This window comes from Anomalospiza imberbis, chromosome 15, assembly GCF_031753505.1.
Source record: "Anomalospiza imberbis isolate Cuckoo-Finch-1a 21T00152 chromosome 15, ASM3175350v1, whole genome shotgun sequence".
NCBI lineage: Eukaryota > Metazoa > Chordata > Aves > Passeriformes > Viduidae > Anomalospiza > Anomalospiza imberbis.
This window is the reverse complement of record NC_089695.1, coordinates 12509363-12531706: the sequence shown is the minus strand read 5'-3', so window position 1 is coordinate 12531706 and position 22344 is coordinate 12509363. Positions and strand designations below refer to the sequence as shown.

The window sequence follows — 22344 nt, the reverse complement described above, 5'->3', positions numbered from 1 at the left end:
TTTCCAAAATAGCACCACAGGCTGCAGAAAGCAGGCAAAGGACAGGAGAACTCCCTCAGTGCCTGCAAATGGTGATTCCTGGTGGCTTGGAGAGGTAAATTGCTGTGAAATTTCAGGGTGGGAAAGAAGGGCTCAGTTTACAACAATCTCAGGAATTTCAAAGGCGTGGCGTGTCTGGGTGTTAAGACACAAGTGTTACATGGTTCCATGGGGAATCCTTTACCAAAAGATGGACATTTTCTAGTCTTACTGTGCTTTTAAATGTTTGCTGTAAGAAACAACCCAACCCAGGCTTCCACCTTCACTTGCCTGCCTGTTCCCAGCCCAGGCACGGCAGTGGCAGAGCTGGGAGGTGATGGAGCACCATGAGTGATGGGCTGGTGGGCAGGATCGTACCCCCACACTTTTGGGGTCAACATCAGCAGCATTGCCCTGAGCAGCTGCTCTTGGAGCTCTTTGAGCTAAAGCTGTGCAGCTGGACCTGGAGGTTGACCTGGGCTGGGCGTTCAAAGTCAAAAGCATCACCTGAAGTGGTCAAACATCTCTGCAAATGACATGGTCCCTCAGAAGGACTCCAAACTGGCTGGAAAAAGCTTGGTGGTCTCTCTGAGCTAAATGTGCTGGTCTTGAATCTTTTAAATAAGGTCTGCAAAGATCCAATCTGCCTCAGTTGGGCTGAGGCCCCTCTGTGCTGGGTGATTTGCAGAACTGTCCCAATGCAGCACTGACATGCAGAGCAACAAAAAAGGCCTGGCTGGTTCCCAACTCCCCTGTCGATACATGCAGATTCCCTGAGTAATTATCACAGGCAGCTTTCCACATTGCAATTTCCAAAGCAGCAAAACACATGGGGACCTGACAGACTCCCCCTCCAAAACAGGAAAACACAGGGTTCTGACAGACTGCCCCTCGTGGGGGAGGGGGACTGTGGCAGCATAAATAGAAAAAAAACACCCAACAAATCAAACAAACAGAAAACGGGCTTAATTAAGGACTTCAAGAGTAGGAAATGTGCACACGTGTGCTTGCCAGAGCACAAATATTTTCTTTTGGAGCTGCTTTCTCCAAGGGTTCAATAAGGTGATCAAGGCTGGGTTACAGAGCAAGGGTAGCAAACAGTTCCCAGCCCCTCCGGAAGGCAGCAGCCACAGGGCACTGCTGTTCTGCATCCTTCCCCATGCTCCAGCCTTTGGCTTTAGGCTCCCACAGTATATACTGAAGCTATTCAACCATTTGGCTAAAAGCAGATGGGGAGGGAGAGAAAACAAAGTCAAACGAGAGGGAGAAAGGCAGCTTTTGTGCAGTCTCTGTTTGCAAAAGACAGCCCAAGCCCCTTTTGGACTAAGGTTTAATTTATTGGGCTCTGGAGAGCCGAGATTCACAGCCCCACAGCTGCTGCAGGCAGTGGCACATTGGGGCAGCGGCAGGGAATGGGTGGGAGCCAGCTCTGATAAGTGAGCAGCTCCCTCAGAGGGGCTGTGAGATGCACAGGACACGATGTGAGGACCCTGGCTGCTCTGGGGGGAGCAGATCTGCCCTCTGACTCTTCTGCTACAAGGGCCTGTCCCAGGTCCCCTGAAGGGATGAGGGAAACTGGTCTGCATAGATGGGAGCCTTCAGCCTGGCCCTTCCTGCTATTGTCCCTCTGCTCATCATGTCTGTTCCTGAGCACCTCCCAAAGCTCTGCTGGGTGCTGCAGAGCTGCCTTCACATTTCCTCTTCACTCCACACTAGTGGGTTGCTGTCACTGGGGCAAGACACAGCCCAGAAGAGAGATCTTGCAGCATTTCAGACTTTTCCACAATCCCCAGATGGCATGAAATTCCCAGGGCAGGACCATCTCTCTCAGCCCATCTGCAACCTGCTGACCTATTTTCAACAGATGGGTGAGAAAATGTTCGAACAAACACAACTCATCCCCTTGCAAATGAAAGGAGATGCCTGAATGGAGCAGGAATCCACTGTGTGCAAGTACCCTCCTGCTCCATCTCAGATGGAGCAATTTCCCCCCCTCCGAAGCTCCTGCTGGGCTGTAGGCAGAGCTTGGCCTGCAGAAGCCAATGTCAGCAGGGTGCACAATGCATGGCAATGACAACAGGGGCCTTGAGCTTAATCTGTTGTGCACAGCTTCAAAAAACCCCATCCCACACAGCTATTGTCAGGGTGATCCCATCGATTGCATCATCAGTCTGCTTAGGACACTGGCCTGTCTCCAGGGCTCAGGGCAGGGGTGCCTGGGGACCAGCCCTGGGGTCCCTGGGGCAGTGTAGGGAGCAGCCCTGGGGTCCCTGGGGCCGTCCCAGCATCTGTGGACAAGCCACAGTGCAGGCTTGTGCTGTGCTGCTCTACAAATAGAGCCTGAGGTCCTTTGGCTTTCCCCTTGCCTTTGTCAGCTAGTGGGAGCTGGTTATTATTATTATTATTGCATTATTATTTTATTATCCCCACAAAGGCATGGGACAAAGGGTCTCCCTTTGGTGGAGAAAACTCAGACACCAGCATTTACATCTCTCTTTCGCTGTGGTTTTGCCTTCCCCTGCATCTGTGCAGTGCTCCATGCTTGTGGCCTCCCAGGAGCAGCCAGCAAAGCAGGCAGCTCGGTGGGAATGATCCAATTTCCAGGGCAACTGGGACGGGACTGAGTCCAGAGTGTCCTCGACTCACAGAGCCGCTCTTATTTCTCCACAGTTTCCTCTCCGTTTGCTTTCTTAGTCCAGCCTGTCCTTTGCCAGGGAAGAGGCCAAAAAAGCAGAGATGTGGCACATCCAGAGTCCTCCCAGCTGGCTTTACAACTGCTGGGGGATTTTTAGCTTTCCAGTTTCAGGAGCAGCCCTCCAAGCTTGCCTTGCCCTGAGGTCAAAGTGTGTCAAAGTACGGTCAAAGCAAGAGCATAGGAAGGCAGGAGGCCAGCTCTGACTCTTAACAGCTCTGTGCTGAGCTTCTCACCAAGGGTCCATGTGCTGAAGACACAGATGTGTATCCCCAGTTATGAATCATCATCCTCTGCCACACCTGTGCTGGTCACCTGTGCTATGAACAGCTGAAGATACAAGTCCTGGTGTGTCCAGAAGAAGTCCAGAAATCAACTCAGCAAAGTGTCTCCATCCCCCTCCTGCCATACCCTTGCTTTCCTTCCCCCTGCCAGAGAACTGCTCACAATTCCTCCAAACAAGGTCTCAGCATGCCAGTGGAATGGCACGGGCTCAGCTGCACCCCAGGCCTTGCAAGAGGCCAAGAAACCTTCCCTGTGGGCCACCCAGAGATCCAATGAGCAGCAGGAGCTGGGCTCTTCAATGCTGAAGAGCCACTTTAAGGCAAAGGGAGCTGGGCACTAACTGCTCTTTGCCATGGAAAACAATAGACCCAACCCAATGCCAGAGGGTTTTAAAATTCATCCCTAGAGCAGGATAATGCTGAAAACCTCCAGCTGTTATTTCCAGATTTGCAACCCCAACAGAGGAGCAGCCAATTCCTGCCAGAGCAGCAAACTTGTTTGTGTGTCTGTGTAAAACTGACAGCCAGGCGTTCCTCCCCACGCCGGGATTGTCCCTCTGTCCCCAGCTGTCCCTCTGTCCCCTCTGTCTCAGCTTCACAACATGTGGGGAGCAGGAGGGAAAGTGTCCCTGTCCCAGCTGCAATGGGCCCTTCCTGGTTTGCAGGGCAGACCTGGCTCCTGGGCTGGGGGCCAGCGGCTGGAGCCCCCTCCCAGACACATCAGGCTGGGACCATGCTCCAGATGTGGCCATTGGTAGATGCAAAAAGAGGGGCCAGGAGATGAGATCTTGCTCCTCCCTTCATTTCTTCCAGAGCCCCCAGAAATTCAGGGAGTGGGATGAACTTTCTGATTCCACTGGAAATGGTTGAACACCAAGAGATTTGGGGAGAGGTCAGAGAAAGAGGTGTCACTTCTCATCCGGCCTTTTCACCCACACTTTCCATCCAGAAGCAGCACAGAGTCCCTTGGTAGCACTCATTATTTTTAATGCCTTGGAGAAAAAACAGCATGAATGGCCCGGCCTTGAGAGAGATGGCATCAATGTCAGGCCAGGCACACCTCAGGCTGTGAGGACCTCTGCTCTTGGGGGTTGCAGTGGATAATTTTTAAAGGTCCCTTCCAATCCAAACTCTTGTATGGTTCTGGGATTCTCCAGAGTTACCTGGGGGAGAGGAGCAGGAATGGAGCCCTTGGACATAGGCAGGAGCCGAGCTCCATCAGCAGCTGCCCGGATGCCCTCACTGTCCACAGCTTCATCAACCTCTGTGTGCATTAGTGAAGGAGCAGAGGAACATCCCCACAGCAGGTTTGGTGCCTGCCTGCATCCTGCTGGGTGGCCTTCAATAATCCAAAAGCACACTGTGGTCTCCCTCCTGTTTTGTAGCTGAGTACCTCCAGAGGGACCCAGACAATTCCCTGCACCACCCCACTCATTGAGAAAGCTGCTGTTTCCATAATTTCCCAGTTCCTACCTTTTCTCCCTAAGTGAACAGCAAAATTTTGAATGTTATGCCATTAAAAATCCACTCCATTATTCCTGGTAGTAAATCCTGGGCAGTCTTGCTCCCTGGGGTGACATGGGCAGGCACAGGAGAGAGATTGCAGTGGGTACCTTTGGGCATATCTGAAGTTAAAGAACTGCAGGGTGACATCACCAGTGCTTGTGTCTCATCTCTGAAATTCTCTGGTTAGTCTTTGCAGATGTCTGATACAATTAATATTCATTAGCAGTCTCACAGCAGCATCACACAGGAGAGACCCCAGTGTTCTCTCTCTCCCACATTTCAGGAAGGATGTTGTCTCTCTGCCTTTCCCATAAAAAAGAACCTTAAAGGGGACTTCTCTGAATATGATAGGTTTTTTTTAAACTGTGATTTTGGTCCCTCCATCTCCTTAAACAGCTGCTGATAACACATGCAGGGCATACAGCTGGGGAAGCACTGCTAATTTTAGCAGCAGCTCCTGAGGGAGGGACCCTGCTCTGGGCCAGGCACAGGATGGAAAGTCACAGCATTTGCTCAGGGCCCCACATGACCTCGCTATTTTGGGGCTGCCCACGTCCCACCTTGCCCCAAGCCCACAGACACAGTGTGGCATCAGCCCCGAGCCTTCCCACAGCCCAGCTATTGCTGCCCAGCACCGCTCCTGCCAAACCCCGGCCAAACGGGATGGTGGCTTTTGAAGGGAAGTAAACAAGCTTCAGGGCTAAATTGAGATCCCCACAACTCACACATTGAAGCAGTGATGGACGAGGTATTTTCTGCCCACATATGTCCGCTGTATTTTCATCCAGCTAAGGGGGTTGTGTCCTCTTGGGTTTCCTTTACTCCGTGATCAGTGAAATTCCATCAAGCTCCATACAGATGATGCAAATGATTCCTCCACTGACTGGCCCTTGCAAGGGTCTATACATGGCCTTAAAGATCTGAATTGCTCAAGATAAGAAGATTTTAAGGAACTTGAACTCCCCAGAGTAAAATTCACACTGGACAGGGGAGCTCGGAGAAGTTCAAAAGTGCACATGAGCGGATTTGAAAGGAGCCAGCAAGCGGAGATGGTGTGGAGGTCAGTGCTTGCACTTGGTGTTAGCCTGGAGCGGCCGTGGTTGTAAATCACAGTCAGATGCTAAAATCCCAGAGTGGCTTCCAGCACTGCCCCTACCAGCCCTGCCTGCCTGACCCTACAGCCCTTCACACGGCTCCTGCACAACAGGGGTGGCTCAGGCTCACAAGATATCCTGCCCCAAAGTGTTGTCAAAAAATATTTCCTACTGCCTCCCCTAATATCTTTGCCAGCTTTAGCTTAGTTTTGCTTGCTGCCTGTGACTGACTGTGGTGGTGTAACCCCAGTGGGCAACCAACACTTGCTTTTCCCTCTGTACCCAATCCTCCCAAATGCATGTTTCCAAAACCAATCCCATTTTGCCTGCTCTAAGGAACACCCTGTTTATGGAGCCTCCTGCATCCAGCAGCCTGGCTCACTTGTCTGGTACATCTCAAGCCAGGGCTTGTTCTGAAGTGAGCTCAGCTGAAGCAGAAAGTGTCAGAGCAATGGACAGAAAAATGCGGATTCTCAGGGTGGATCGGTGCAGGCTCAGCCAGGGGTGGCCCAAGAACCTCAGGCACCTCAAGAACCGTGTCCTGCCTGGATGGGGCCACAGCTCCAGCACAGCTCAGTTCCCACCCAGGGATGCTGTAGTTCATCCACCAGCAGTGCTGGGGGGATGTGGCCTCTCGGGATGGCTCTGTCCGGAGCCTTTCCTGGCTTGTGTCACCGCAGGAGCGGGGCTGTGCAGAGGGCAGCGATGGGGAGGAGCTGGAGCCCGGAGGGCGCACACACCGAGTTACTGTAAGCCGGGCAGGGCTGCCCGGGAGCGGGGATGTTTTCATAGGGTTTTGCCAGCAATGAGGGTTAATAGGAGGACACTAAAGTCCTGTTCTTCAGCCTCCACGGGGAACTGCTAAACTTTCCAGGCTTCAACTCATATTCCAGCCTGCCTGTCACCAGTGTGCCTTGCCCTCCCCGGCTTTTCCTCTTCTTTGCCTCCAGCAATGCACAAGCCTGCAGCGAAAGCAGCCCTCGCTTACAGCCCGTGTTCTCAGCTGCTGGATCCTGGGAACAGCGAGTTATCCTGAGGACACCAAACCCCGCTGCCTGCTTTGCCTCAGCTGCAACCCAAATCCATGGCAGCTCTGCCCCATCACGGCTTGGCCCCACTGGACACTCACCAGCCTGACCACTGCGTCACGTTCCCAAAGGGGAGCCTTGTAAATGGCTCAGGAAAACCACTATTTTCATCCCTTAGATGTAAGTTGGTGTGGCTGATGAAATTAAAAAGGGTTGTGGGGTAAGTGGCAAACTCATCTGAGAATCAAGCTCCTCTTAGAGGACCTCACACTCATGACCCAAAAAAACAAATGCAGCTGGCCCCAGAGAGCCTTGTGAACCCTGGAATTTGTCTTTCTGGTCTTTTCCTCACCCATGGTTATTGCCACCACTTTCCAGATGACATTTGATGTTCTGGGGCTGCCACAGCTTCACCTGGGTACTCCCATCAAAGCTGCCTTTTAGACTGTGTTTCTCCATGGAAAAGAGCTGCCACTGCAGCCTGGAGCTTCCCTCCCCACATGTCCCAGGGGCCTGAGAGTGGATTCCTGTTTATTTCCTCAAGCAGTTCTATTCATATCCTTCAAAAGCTGCCAAACCGCATCTGTCAGGCCCAGGAGGACTCAAAAGTGCATCGTAGGTAAACATCAGGAATAAGGTGAGACTACCTGGAGTTAGCAGCACTTCCCTTCTGGAAGTTTTATTTCACCTTCTACAAGTCACAGACACAACTCCAGCACAAGGTCTCAAGCAAGAGCAGAGTTGGGCTGAGACACCCAACTGCAATTCAGGCACTCAACATCCCTGAGCCCAGGACGAGTAGGGAGCAGCCCCTGGCAGCAAGGGAGAGACCTTTTGGGATGGACATTCAGGTTCTTTGGATACTGTAGGTGCTGGGCTGGGACCAAACTCAGCTAGTTGGATGTGCCTGGGAGTTTCAAATCAGCCGAGGAGGTGTCCTGTCTGCCAGTGCCTGGTGTGATGTCTCCAGGCAGGGCTGTGGGGCTCTGCCACAGGGACAGGGTGGAGGGCTACAGCCAGAGGGGTTCTCTCTACCACCCTTTCTGGGTGTTCAGATGGAATGCCCAGGAGCAGCATCCTGGGCAGTGCAGGGGCAGCTGCAGCACACAGAGCTCCTCTCTTGCTCCACAGCTGAGGAAGGTGATGGATTTTATTCCCCTGCTGCTTTGGCCTCAGTTTGGTTTCAGGGAGGAGAGACAGGCTTCTCTCAAGCCTGCAGCCCCACACATTTGCAAGTGAGTGAGATGATAATGCAAGGGGAGTTTGAAAGAAGCAGAGACCTTCCCCAAGGGGCATGGAAGAGCCTTCCACCAGAGAACCCTGGGACAGCTGTGAGAATCCACACACATCATGGAAAGAACAAGACATCCCACAGTAAGCCTGTCCTGCTTTCTAGCTCTGCAGCCTGCTCCCAGGCCATGAGTCACTGCAGAGCCGTGCACAGCTGCCTTTCCATCCCCTGCCCTGCTGGCCTCTGGATTACAGCTGAGAATCTGCAATCCACTCCTCCTTCTCCATCTGCTTCTGAGCAGCACCCCAGTGCAGGCATCGGAAGAGACTGTGAGTGTCCATCTGCTCCAGCTGAACCAGGCATCAGTCCCACAGCTCAGCTGAGGGACAGAGTCCCATCCCACTGGGAAGAATTCCTTGCCCCACGGAGGACAAAGACAGCCACTCTCAGGCATGTTCCAAGGGCATTTTGGGTTCATCCTGCCCTGTGCAGATGGTGCTTCCAGTGGCCCTGCATCTGCTTAGTGCAAGCCCAGAGAGCACAGGCCTTCTGCCTCTGATCTGCTTCTGAAATGGAAAAAGCCAGAAACCCTCCAGCTGACACACTCCCAGAGAGCAGGAGAGATGGGAAATTCCTGGGATAAGCAGATTACTCTCTGCTCTGCATTTACTCTCAACTTTTCCTGAGCTAGGTGCTGGGCTCCCACCCCTGCAGCCATTGACTTCCCCCACACTGCCCTGCACCTGCAAGGAGCTCAGCCTTCAGCCACACACCCAGGGATGAAGATTTGGCAAATTACATTCCCACAGTGGTTCCAGGGCATTCTGTTTATTTATATGCACTTTGGGTTCATAGTTTTGCAGCAGCATCCACCAGAATTAATGCAGACACATCCTCTAGAGAAAAACCCATTAGAGAATCCATCCCAGAGCAGAGGGAAGGAAAGGCTCCTCACACTGACAGAGTTGTGAGCAGGGGACAGCAAGATTATTAATCTACACTTGTATCACTCCTACAGAGCTGCTCACTTGCCATTTTCTCCCTCTCTTGCAGCAGAATTGTTCCCCTCTTGTAAAGCACCAGGGTTTTCTCAACTGCATCAGTCCTGATCTGCTAAGCCTGGCTCACAGCAGGATGAAGAAATTTGGATTTTGAACTGGGCTTAGCGGGAGTTCAAACCTCACCCCTCCAGACCTCTTGGCTTTGCTGTAAAATGAGCTCAAGCCCCAAAGGGTCTTGCCCTGTTTGCTGTTTCCATCGGAGTTTGTGCAGTCACTTGAGCTGGGAGCGAGCGCCGGGAGCCCTGGGGTTCATCTGCTGTGCCCAAAGCACCCACTGGCACAGGGTCAGGAGTCTGAGCTGGACCTGCTGCAGCCCTGCCAGGGTTCCCAGGGCTGAGGAGCCCCCTTGGGCAATCTCCTGCTCATCCAGTGCCCCAGATGGCATAAGACAGCTTTCTAAATATGTGTGAGGTCTAGTTTTCCTCGTGGCAGCCTGACAGAAAAATCTCGTCTTTGATGACCCCACTAAGCCTTACAAGAGTGGAAAGGACTTTCCAGGACTTCCTTTGCAAGCTCTCAGTCATTTCTGGAGCTCTTTAAAGCTGCTGAGTTTAAAGAGCCAGTCAGTTGCTCCAGGCTCTTTGTGATCCCACTCCATCCCACTGCTGATGCCAGGCAATGTGTCCTTCCCAAGGCACAGGACCTGGCTGTCCCCACCCTGTGGACGGAGCACCCCTCACTCCCACCCCTCTGGGCTCGCTGGATGAGCTTGGGGGCCATTTCCAGATGTGACTGCATCACTGCTTTTTGCTTTCACTCAGACCCAGGGTCTAAGCCGCCACATCCATAAAGAAATCCCTGCTATAATTATCTCCATGGCCACTATCATTTGTTTAAGCCCTTAGTAGAGGGTGTAACTTCAGGCTACAGTGCAGAGCAATTGCCACGTTGTCAGTTAGAAAAGTCGTGGTTTCTTTTCTGTTCTTTTTTTTTTTTTTTTTTCCTCCTCTCTAAAATTTTTTCCAGATGTATTTTTTTTTTTCCTTAGGAGAAGAACCAGCAGCGGTACAATTTCAATGCGAGCCGTGACTAATCCACTGCAGAGAGCATTCAACAGCTGTGTCCAGCTCCTTGGGTTATGACTCAAGCAGATGAAACTTTGGCTTAGGGGATGTCTGACCTCTGGAGCCAAACTGTGGCACTGGACTGCACCTGGGAGCCATGGACACTTGTGGTGGGAGGACAAGGTGCTCCAGTTGGTTGCATTAGAAGGACCCATGGAGTCTTAGACACCATCACAAATCCAGCATCCACAGGGACCTGGGAAGGTCATATGGAATATTTATTAATGTCTCTGTGAGTGGTATCAACATCCACATATCAGCACCCAGGGATGGCTTTTGGGAAGTGTGCAGCCAAGTAAAGAAATGGGTGGAGAAGATTTTCTTCTCTTGTTCTTTGCCACCAGCCTCCTAAGCTGCCTGATCACAGAGATTGTCTGTTCACTGGGAAGTGATGGGTTTTCATTAACCCCTCCTCCATTCTTTCCCCTCTGCCTTCCCTTTCTGTCCTGTTTATGTTTTTTTCCTTGTTGGCCATGGGATGTTTAGTCTTACATCTGATCTCTCACATGCAGCAGAAGTGCTGTGAGGCCGGGTGAGGAGTAAGCAGATACAGAGCCACGACACAAAGGCATCCTACAGAGCAAGGAGCCAGCACAGCCTGGCAGGTCATCACGGGCCAGTCCCTGTGTTGACATCTAAATCCTCAGTAACACCAGTGGGAAGAGTTAAGCACCACCCAGGTCCATGTCTCAGCCCTCTCAAAGATAGCAAATAATCAAGAATGAGCCCAAACCCCAGGCAGCCAAGACAAAACACGATGCTGAATTTTGCTATGATCTCGGGTGTCCTTCACCCAGCATCCACAATCACACTGCTGGTGCCCAGATGTCTCCAGTCCTGCTGGCTACACGAGGCACCATCTTTCCATTGCCCTGGAGAGCAGCCCCGGGGTGAGGTTTGATGCCACAGGAGGATCACAAGTTGCAAAAAGCTGGATTATCCATGGGGCTCAGGACAGCTCTGTATGGCACAGGGACATTCTTTGGGGATGCCCAAACTGTAGCAATTTTTGGCTACTGGCTCTCCTTTGCAGTGCAGTGCCAAGGCCATGCTGGTCCTGGGGAGCAGATGCACCTCAGATCCTCTCGGCCATGGAGAGAAGCAAGGAGAGAGGAACTGAGGTTTCACCCTGGGCATAGAAAGGAACAGATGGGAAAACTCAACTCCAAACAGCTTTGCTGCTTGGCTGACTCTGGCTGGGCAGCTGCTCCAGCTGAGTTATGATCTGTAAAGTCAAAACAGTGAGTGATGTCTGAAGAGACCACCGAATTCAGCTGAGTGGCAATTCTGGCTGGGTTTTGTTCAATCAGTCCAGATCTGCTGGGTGATAACCACAACAGAGAGACCACTGTGCTGAGAGTCACATCTACCAGCCCAGCATTTCTCTGCCTACTTACAGCATTTCAGATATGTCTTTATCCTCCACATTCTCTGGGTCATTCTTTCCTCTCCCTCTCCACAAGGCAGTCACAGATATCAGCAATGTTAGGAGACAGGATGGAGAAGCAAAAATTCTCCTGCTTTCCTCCGCATCCTCCTGAGGATGGGAAACACCAGCTCAGGGACTGAGTTACTCTGCTGAGAAATGACAGCATTTAACATTATAATTGCAGCAGGTCGGGGTGTCAGGAGGTGCAAAACCAGGCAGAGAGATGGCATTCCCTTATCCCCGTGTGCTGTCAGTCCGAGAGAGACAGAGAGCTGGAAACTCAGTGCAGGCAGCTGCTGTGACAGGACCCCGCTGGGAGGGCTGCGCTGGGGACTGCTCTGCCCCTAACAGGGACCCTTTGATTTTCAGCTTGATTTCTCTGGTCTATCCTTTGGAGCCAGGCTCAGGGACTGCCCACTGGGAAGCGGAGGAGAGGAAGAGACCGATTTGGAAAGCTAGAGAGGAGGAGGAGGGGGAGAGGCAGAGGGAAACCCAGCCCACCCTTTGGCTTCCTCCTGCCTCCTTCTAAAACTTGCAGATTCCTCCAGCCTGTCCAAGCGCCTGAAGATCCCTCAGCCGTGCTGCCGGGACTGCGAGGTATGGCCCGAGCTTCGCGATTGCCTTTGCTGTGCTTTTCCTGCTGACACGGGGGTCCCCACAGCCCCACTCGTGGGGGTTCCTGGCCCGGGAGCCGCTGTCCCAGCCCGGGGAGTGCGTCCAGTGCTGGCAATGTGGGATGGGGAGCTGGCCGCTCTCCACCCCAAGTAGTGCATTTAGAGACCCCTCCTGACTTCACCCCTTTCTCCTCTTTGCAGCATTTCCCCTTCTAAACTGTGTCTTACTCAATTTCGCTGCCAGAGCTTCAATGCTGTGGTGGCATGTGACTGTAAAGGTTTAATTTGCCCCCATTCTTCTCTCTCCTCCCTTTTCCCCCTCTGTGTTTTCAGCTGGTGGGTAGTTCTTTAGTGACATCCATGACACCAAGGTCTGGGCACATCAAACCAACCTGCAGAGAAAATCAGATGTAGTTGTGACGAACAGTGCCCACTTCTCCCAGCCTGAGGTGTGTTGGCAGGTGATGTTTTACTCACCAGAGTATCCAGAGGAAGAACAAAAGAGCTGCCGACTTCATGTCAGCGGTTTTATTTTTTCAGGGCAGCCGATCTTATTTCTCCTCTGAAAAAAAAAAAAAAAAAAAAAAAGACACTCGGCTTTTTGTTCCAAGCAAACTCTGAAAGCCTTTCAAGTCTGCTGCCCTGGCTTGCCAAACTCTGGCTGATCGACTGTTAGGGAGACGGAGATTGCAGGAGAGGAGGAGCAAAGCTCTTTCGGGGTGTTTTTTTAAGCTTTAAGAACTTGGGTTCCGTCAGGCACAATTTTAGGTCCCCACAGAAGGGACGAGGGCTCGTTTCCTTTAAAGGCAGCCGCTGTCCTTCCCGGCCCGCTGACGTGACAGTCTCACTCTGCTCTTTGTGTCCCTTCTCTAAGAAAGCTCCACTCTGTTGCATCCAGCCAAAAAAAAAAAAAAAAAGGAAATTTAACCGGTTGGGGGTTGAATTCCCACCCAAACCGAAAGGCAAAAGTTTGAATTTGGAGTGAAACCAGGAGTACTGGGAATGTCACCAGCAGTACTCCCAAGTCCTCAGAGACGACCAACTTAGAACAGCCCAAAAACTCAGCATCCCTCCAAAAGGACAAAAGGTAATTGCAGCCGTTTGTTAGGGTCGACCGGGCGAGTTTTAAGTGGAACAGAAAAGCTGCTGCGTCCGGCGTAGCAGCTAAAGCCAAGCCATTGTCTGCCACATAGGCAGGAGCAGGGGTGCGGGCGGTGTTGGGAGGGGGAAGAGCAGAAATAAACTTTTCGAACTTTTTTTCAAGCCCTTCCTTCCACAACACTCTGCTCTTCCATGACTCAGCCCCAGAGGAATGTCGGCTCCCATGGAAACCTTTTCTGGGTCCTCTGGTCCGAGGGATGTCGGGGCTGTTATCGCTGGAGCGGCTGTGGCAGGGCAGGTCCAGGGAATGCTTTGGAGATGGTTTGCATTTTTGCAGAATATTTATCGGACAGTTTATTCTCTGCCTCCTCTGCGGGATCAGCTGGTTGCACCCCCGGGGCCGGAGGGACCTCCCGCACCTGGCACAAAGCATCCAGGCTGCTTCTGACACTGCCTTAGGTCCAGCCCACACAAAAGAAAAAGCTCAGGCAGGACAGCAAAATTCTGTCTCGCCTGTCTGCACAGAGCTCATCCATGAGCGGCTGCCTGCAGCTCACGGCACATCCAGGCTCTTTTCTTGGTACTAACTTAAGTGTTTTCTATTATGGGTTCAATCTGCAACCTGGAGGAACTATGACAGCTTCAGCACACAGCTGTGATGGGGCTGGGCTCTTGCTGTTCTATAAACAAGCCCTGCAAGATCTGAGCACTTCTGAGCTCTCACGGAGCTGCTCAGCTCCCAGCACAGGGAACGGGCTCACACAGTGCTGTGGTGTAGCCGTGTCTTCAGTGACTCTACACAGGCACAGAGGGCAGGGAGATTTTTTTCCCTTGCTGTGTTTTACTCAGTGTGTGTGAGCTAAAGGGAATTTCACTTCCATCTAAACCTTGCGTGGCTTTCTGAGCCTGCACAGTGCGTGAGAGGGGTCTGAGCAGGTGGCAGGAGCCAGGCTGGCTCCCGCCCAGTCCCCTGCCCTGCTCCCCAGGCACCCAGGGCAGCTGCAGCACATCTGGGCGAGCCGGCACTGAACGAGCAGGGACCTGTTCAGCAGGGTGCTTCATGGGAACTCACGCAAACAACTCCGGCTTCAAATGGAATTTTAGCCTGGGAGTGGCTGCTGAGTAAAGCTCAGAGGGTCTTGCCTGCATAGGGAGGGCAGGGCCAGGCAGTGGGGACCCAGCCCTGGTGTTGTGTCTCTGTGGGGGTCACACTTGGTCACCCATCTGCACCTTGCACACTGTGGCCCCAGCTGGGTTTGGCAGAATCTTTTTCTGGACCAGCTTTGCTTTACACTCAGTGTGAGGTGGAGGAATGGCAGATCCTCCAGAGACCTGGATGAGCAGTGAGCAGAGGGAGGGTGGGTGCAGGAGACCCTGCTGCCGGGCTGGGGCTGTGCCCCCCATTGCCCATTCCTGCCTCCGTGGCTGCAGTGGGAGGAGGCAGCAGAGCCCCTCGCCCGGCTTCGCAGGGGTGGCAGCTGGGGTGAGCCCGGTGGCCTCGCCCGGTGACCTTTGCAGGGGTGGAGCTGGCAAAGTGGCCAGGGAGAGACTCCTCCCCACGCTAACGTGGCATCCCAAAGGGCTTACGCAACCCTGGACAGGGCCAGCGCCACATGGACCCCCGCTCCACCGTGCATGGAGCCTCTCCTGGAGGCTGCAGCCGCTCATCAGTGTCCTCCCCAACCCACGGAGGCCCCAGCCTGGGGTCCCCAGAAAGACCCAGTGGCACAGACTCTTCTGTGCATCACGGCGGGGTACGTTCCCTGTCAGGAGGAGCTGATGGTGGTGCCACAAGCTTGGGGGGACCGTGGTAAAGAGTTCCCCAGGGCAGCTGGCTTGGAGTCTGTGGAGGTGCTGAGGGTCAGCCTCAGCCCTCCCTACACCCCCTGGTTTTCTTCTTTGGGGTATGGCTGCAAAATGAGCAGCTGGTGCTGAGGGCCATGCTGGAGAGGTGAACCATTGAGAGGGGTTTGAGGGAGCCCCCAGACTCTGTTTAAAGAGTGACTGGGAGCTGAAGTCCCCATGTAGGATGCAAGTGGGATCAGGTATTAAAAAATCTGCACAGCCCATGTGTCCTGCAGCCCATGGTGCCCTGTTGTCTGCTCAATCCACAGCATTCAGCAGGGCAGGCCTGAGGAAAGCGTGGTGACCGTGGAACTTCTCTTATTCTATATCCAGCAGCCCTTTCTGTGCTGGTTTCCAGCATCCTGTGAAGTGCTGGTGTCTGTTGATTCCTTTAGGATGCAGAAAGGCCTAAGTCCTCGCTTGCTAAAATATTTTTCCCTGTTTTCTTCTGTCCAAAATGACCCCCTGGCTGCACCCCCAATGCTGCCCTCTGCCCTCCATGGGGCTCACAAAGCAGTGCCAGGCGTTCCCAGGGCAGAGCCCCTCAGGGATCCTTCCAAGTCCCTCCAGCTGGGGGATGGATGCTGAGCTCGTGGTGTGGCTCAGCTGCCAGCTCCAAAGAGCATCCTCTTGGATAGCAGGATCATGGTTGCTCCACAAGGAGGGAGACTTGCACCATGGACCACGTTATCCTGATAGAGCAACCCTGTGTGCAGGCCTCCTGAGCTGTTATTTCAGGACTTTTGGCCACCAGTCATTCAGGAATGACCATTTGGAACCCAGCCAGGGGTTCACAGACACTGCAATGTCCTCACTGCACAGGCTTTGCCTCCAAAAAGTTGTTATTTTATAATAAATTTGTTTTACCATCTAAGGCACAAGACACTTCTGCAGAGCTTGTTTGCTCAGACTTTTTCATGCTCCTTCTTCCTCCAAACACAACACTGGCAGCTCCAGCTGTCTGCTGGCTCCTAGCAAACATGTAATTCCCTGACCCCACTTACTGCATGCCCAGACTTTGAAATTCAAGACTTTTTTAAAGCTTGGGGAAATGATCTAAGATGGCCTTGGCATGGGGTTGGGTTCTTCTTAGTGCCACCTTCTACAAGTGCATGCACTGCCCTCTCCTCCAGGCTGGGCAGTGCCCAGTGAACATCACTGAACCTCGGAGCACCTTCCAAAGCAAACAAGCCCCTGGGAGAAGCCCAGGAGGAGCCTTTACTAGCCAGGGGATACCAGCAAGGGAGGAGATGGCCAGAATCACCTGTACTTTTCCACCTCCCTCCCCAAACAAACCTTCCAGGAAGAAAGAACCAGTGATCTCTGCTGGCAAATGCTGGCAGAGCTCACAGAAACCTCCAGAACAAATCAAGATGAGGGGAAGGGACGGCTCACAGCAAGCAGGAGAGGAGGGAGCTGCTCAGCTGCAGCCTTGACAGAGCCAAAGAGCTCATCACCCCTCCCCACAGCTCCTCTGCCACAGGCCCTTCACGCCACCACAGCAGCCATCCCCACCACCCCCTCCCAGCCCCCTGACATCCCAAGAAAGCTGCCCTCCATTCCCTGATCCCTACTTAGCACAGACACCCCACCAGAGGCTGGATGAGGTCCTGAGATAGGAAAGAAGATTTTCTCTGAGTGGCCAAACCTCGCTAAATTAGGAAGCAGAGCCCAGCCCGGTTGGTGGCCTGGCAGCAGGGCAGGTTTGGTGTGGTTTTACACCCAGAGAGCTGCTGTGCACCAGGAGGAAAAGGCTGCAGTGACATTAGACATCCTGGGAGAGAAGAAGAAACCTCGTCCAACACTTTCTGTCCCAGCAAATCCCTCTCTGTGCCTGGCCCCAGGGCGGGCTGGGTGCAGGTGGAGCGGAGGAGGGCAGGCGGAAGGGAAGGCTTGGCAGGGGCACAGGTCCCCTGGCTGGCAGGAGAGAGAACGGGGGTGTTTCAGTGTCCCCGCGGGCGGAAGGGAGCGGGCAGCCCTCCTGTCAGCAGCAGAATGCCACCGGCATATTAAGCGGCCAGCTGAGCTCCTCTCCGCCCGCACACAGAGCGGCTCAGCCCTGCCAAACAGGAACCGGGGAGGGGGGGGACAAGGACATGGGGATGTCACCAGCTGTGCTCTCCTGGCTCACACCGCAGCCGCTGTTAGCTGGGCTGCCTCTCCTGCAGAGGCTCTGCAACAGCCCAGACTGGCAGGGTGCAAAGGGCTCATCCTTCTGGAGCTCGCCTCCCAGCAGGACACAACCACAAAGTGTCTTGGATCCCTCAAACCCGGTCTGGGGACGCTCAGGTCTGAGCAGGGAAGGGAAAAACAGTAGACAAACCAACATTTTGGGATGCTGGGGATGAGGGACTGGTGTCTGATACCCCTAGGGATGCCTGTGTCCATGGGGGAAGGGGATTTCTGAAGGATTTGATTCTCAAGCGCTCTGTCTCATTGTCTCGCTGTTATCTCTTTCCTTCATCCATTTCCATATTTCTTCTGATTGACAACTAAGATGATAGAGTTTCATTCTTTGTACCTGGCACTCCTATCAGGGGATTTGTAACATGAAAAAAGTGGGGGGATTGGTGAAAAAAAAAAACCCTTCAGAGAAGAGCCATTTTGACTGTGATTTTCCTAAAGGCATCCAGGAGAGGAACAGACATGTAAACCCCACAGTCTCATTTTGCAAAATCAAACTAATTTATCTTGGAAGCACGATTTGGCCCAAGGTTTTGGCTAGAAAAGCCAGCATGTGGGTCTGTAATACTGAACAGACGAGGCAGGAAATGGAGAGAACACACTTCTCGAAGTGTCTGCTCAGCCTGGAGCCCAGCGGCACACAGTGGCCTCCTTCCTCATCCCTCCTTTTCCTCTGCTTTATTCAAGGTCTGCTGAAAGATGAGGGCCTGGATTTTTTTCCTTCTCTGCCTGGCAGGCAAAGCCCTGGCAGCGCCGGTAAGTCGGGGTTGTTCATCTGGAATAGCTGATGGGGATTTGCTTTTATAACAAGTAAAGTACTGAGGAATGAGGGGCAATTGAGGGTGGCCCTAGTGCCTGTTCCATTGGGTCACCCCCTTTGGGACTGTCCCATGGGCCCCCCACTCATGTGCATTTTCCTCTGCAGCAGGAGGCTCTGCCCGATGAGACAGAGGTCATCGAAGATCCCACCACAGAGGTAGGTGGTTCTGTCCCTCCTCCTCACCCATCCCCTCAGCACTGCTCTGGAAAGAGCATCTCCAAAGCTCTGGGGAGCCATGGGGGGCTGCTCTGCTCCCCAGGAGCTGGGGCTGTGCACCCACAGCAGAAACACCAACCTGTTTTGCAGGAGCCTGTGGGGGCTAATCCTGTCCAGGTGGAGGTGGGAGAGTTCGAGGAACCCACGGAGGACGTAGAGGAGATTGTTGCAGAGAGTAAGTCACTCTTGCCCTGCCCTCCAGCTGGCAGGGACACTGTCCCCTCCCTGTGTGGGGGAGCTTTAGCCACCCCAAATAGTGAGGGGCTCCTTTGGGAAGGGCTGTAGCACAAGGACAATGCCAGCCTGGATGTACATTCAAAGCAAGAGGCACATGGCTTCTTCCAGCCCTGGGCTCTCTGCAAGCCCATCTTTGCAACAGAAAAGCCACTGGTGTGGCTACAGAAAGGAGTCCAGGATTAGCCCCAGGGCTAACATGGACTTCTGGAAACCTTCACGTCTTCCCAGTGCGAGAATAGATGTGGGGGCTGTCCCTGGGGAAGTCTCAGTCTTCCCTCTGTGCTGAGGTGCCCTGAGCATCTCGTGGGAGGTGAGGATGTGACTGGTTCTGACTTTGCTCCCCTCCTGCTCCAGACCCCTGCCAGAACCACCACTGCAAGCACGGCAAGGTGTGCGAGGTGGATGACAACAACTCGCCCATGTGTGTGTGCCAGGACCCCTCCAGCTGCCCCGCCACCGCCGGCGTCTTCGAGAAGGTGAGGGCAGGATCTGCTCGGTGGCCCAGGGCAGGGAGGGACCCACAGGGCCTTTGCCAGAGAAGGTGACACATGGAGACAGAGTCAGGGTGGCTGGTTCCCATCTGGTGGTGCAGAAGGAAACAAGCTAAACATCTCGTTTGGAGGCTCTCCCTGCCTCTCACGCAGCATCTCCCCTTCTGTGCAGGTCTGTGGCACTGACAACAAGACCTACGACTCCTCCTGCCATTTCTTTGCCACCAAGTGCACTTTGGAGGGAACCAAGAAGGGACACAAGCTGCACCTGGACTACATTGGGCCTTGCAAATGTAAGTGGAGCCACTCCCTGAGACAAAGGCACCCCTAACTGGGCACAGCCCCCATGTTCACAGCCTGGTGGAGAGCAAAGGCCCTGGCAAGCTCAGGGCTGAGGTGGGAGGGCAGCGGGGCTGAGGGTCCAGGGTGTGGAGCTGCATGTCCAGATGCTGCACTGACCCCTGCATGTGCCTTGCAGTCATCCCTGCCTGCCTGGACAATGAGCTGACCGAGTTCCCCCTGCGCATGCGGGACTGGCTCAAGAACGTGCTGATCACTCTGTACGAGCGCGACGAGGACAACAACCTGCTGACCGAGAAGCAGAAGCTCAAGGTGGGGCACAGGGGAAGGGGTCTGGGAGGTCACCCCCACAGTGGAGGCCAGCACAGACAGGGAGCATGTCCAGAATGACCTGTGGGATCCCTGTAAAGACCCTCCCAAGGTCGCCCCTTGCACCCCATCTCCCTGCTGACAACGCCTCCCCGGCCTCTCCCGTGGCAGGTGAAGAAGATCCATGAGAACGAGAAGCGCCTGGAGGCCGGTGACCACACCGTGGAGCTCCTGGCCCGGGACTTTGAGAAGAACTACAACATGTACATCTTCCCTGTGCACTGGCAGTTCGGGCAGCTGGACCAGCACCCCATTGATGGGTGAGTGCCAGCAGAGCAGAACAAGGACCTCACCAGAACCATTTCCTGCCTGAGGACCAGGGTGATTTGGCAGTAGAAGGTGTCAAGGCAGGCTGGAGATGTGACACCAGTGGGTGGCTGGTGGCAGAGGTTGTGGCAAACCAGGCTGGGGTAGAGGCACCTTTGCCTCCTGCAAACTGCTCTGCTGCAGGAAGAGGGGCCTCCCCCAGCCCCAGCTGCTCCCACCTCCCTTGGGTGTGGAGTTTCTCTCTTCTCAGATTTACTGTTCTATGACAGTGCCCTAAAATATCTTAGTCCAAAGGCCCTGGGATAGCTTCAGCAGCTGAGATGGCAGCTGCTGGCTTAGCTGTGGGCTGCAGATGGGCACGGGAGTGATCACACACGCAGGCCTGCGTGTGGGGGCACTGGCAGGGACCCCCAGCTGGTGGCTGTTTTGTGACCAGCACAGCTGGCTGCAAAGGCAGATACCAGTCCTTGACCCTCGTGACACTCGGTGGCTGACACTGGGAGGGCACAGGGACAGCAGCCAAACCAGAGAGCTGGGGCCAGCATCTTCCCTCCTGTGAGCGTGTGGTCACCCGCAGGTACCTGTCCCACACCGAGCTGGCCCCGCTGCGTGCCCCCCTGATCCCCATGGAGCACTGCACCACTCGCTTCTTCGAGGCCTGTGACCTGGACAACGACAAGTACATCGCCCTGGAGGAGTGGGCCAGCTGCTTTGGCATCAAGGAGAGTAAGTACTGAGGAGGGCAGGAATGGGGGTGGAGGGGAGGCTGAAGAGCACCCCCAGAACCCCCTCTGTGCATGAAGCAATGCCTTACAGCCAGCCCTGGGTGAGGGGAAGCAGCAGGGAGTGGGAAGGGTGCAGGAACAGTGGGACCCTGGCAGTATCCACCTCCTAACTTTGTCTCTCTTTTCCTTCCACAGAGGATATAGACAAGGATCTTGTGATCTAAACGCTCACCTTCCTGCTCTGCTGCCAACTTTGTCATGTTTTAACCTTCCCACTTCCTTTGGTTTTTAAACTGCTTTTGTTTTGTTTTGTTTTTCCCTGGGAACAAGGTGCTAATATAGGTCTAAACATATGTAGTAACGGTGCTAAGAGAAATAACAGTCCTCGTTCACAGCCTTATCTATCACCACTAGATTACTCACCCAGCTGTTTCCACACGCTCTTACCAGCCTTTTCTCTCTATGTCTCTACTGCTGATTGTTCCTGTGCTGAATATCCGCTCTGCCTCACCATCCACTCTGGGATGGACTTCTCTTCTCACTAACAGCACGTTCCTGGACACTCAGACACAAAACCCTCTCAGCTGATTCTCCACCCCAGTCACAGAAGCCAGCGAGGGAAGGCAGAGCCAGAGGATGTAGGAGGATTGGGTTCTCAAGCAGAGCAGCTGCAGGTGATATTGTGGCCACCCAGCTCGTGGTAGGAAGGATGGAGAGGGGTGAGAAAAAGAGTGGTAGGATTTTGTTTTCTTTTTTTTTTTTTTCCCTTTCTATACCCAGAGTTTGAATTTAGCATTTATTGGGCACAGATAAAAAAGATAAATTGAACAAGTGAATAGGGAAGCGCACAGAATTTAAAACAAATAAGATGAAATTATTCCCATCCTGTAAAATCCTCCTGAATAATAAAGGTTTGAAAGTGCTACATGCTTCACCATCACTCAATGACCACGCTGCTGTCGTGTTTTCTGTGCGAGATGGGGTGCGGCCGCCTGTTCCCCGGGGTGTGTGTGGCTCACCTTGATGTTGTGATTCAGCTGTAGGTGAGATAAAGCTCTTGGCTCTCCCCAGATCACAGTGCCCTTAAGCACTTCCCACCCCTCTGCCTTGGTTGTGCCTAAATTCCAGCCCTGCTCTTCCAGGGAAGCTGTGTCAGGACTTGGAAGGGATATTTCTGCCCAGAAAGTGGTGTGTTTGCCACATGCTCGAAGGAAAGGCTGTAATATTTTTTTCCTGTTGTGGATTTAAGGGATGCAACGGATGGAAGGGAGAAGGTATTTGAATTTTGCTTTATAAGAGAGGGTTTTGACAGGAGCAAAGTGATGGTTAAATCTCACAGGCTGAGAACTTTTTTTTACCTCTGAATGTTCCCCGTGCCTTATATTATTAAATTTCTGCCACAGTGTGAGCAACCTGATGAGTTTCTGTAATAAAAAATACTGATTTGAAACACTGACAATAAACCAGCCTGAAATGTTCCTCTGTTTCATCCCATCCTGGTGAGGACTGTCCCCCTCACCACCAACCTGGGTTCAAGTTGTTACCACAGGTCTCCCAGCCCCAAAAAAGGTTCTGGTCCAAGGTAAGCTGAGGTGTTTCTGCCCATTCCAGCTCCTCACTGTAAAGGACTTGGGGAATATTGGATGGGTAACATGTGGGCAGAGATGGGATCACTGCAGCAGCCAGCACAGACACTCACATGGCTTTCAGGCCCTTGCTTTCATCAGCAATAAAATCCCTGGGAAAGGCAAAAAGGCAGAAGAGTAGG

At 53.3% G+C, this 22344-nt stretch overlaps 1 protein-coding gene across 1 annotated transcript; it reads left to right on the top strand.

Annotated features, from left to right (window-relative positions):
- Window positions 1-11863: 11863 nt before the first annotated feature.
- On the top strand, window positions 11864-21516 carry SPARC (secreted protein acidic and cysteine rich). Its single transcript, XM_068205925.1, has 10 exons — window positions 11864-12004; window positions 17839-17907; window positions 18077-18127; window positions 18278-18362; window positions 18779-18900; window positions 19088-19208; window positions 19394-19527; window positions 19696-19844; window positions 20429-20577; window positions 20772-21516. Exons 2-10 carry the CDS (start codon window positions 17851-17853, stop codon window positions 20798-20800), a joined length of 897 nt encoding a protein of 298 aa, XP_068062026.1. The 5' UTR covers window positions 11864-12004; window positions 17839-17850; the 3' UTR covers window positions 20801-21516.
- Window positions 21517-22344: the final 828 nt, after the last annotated feature.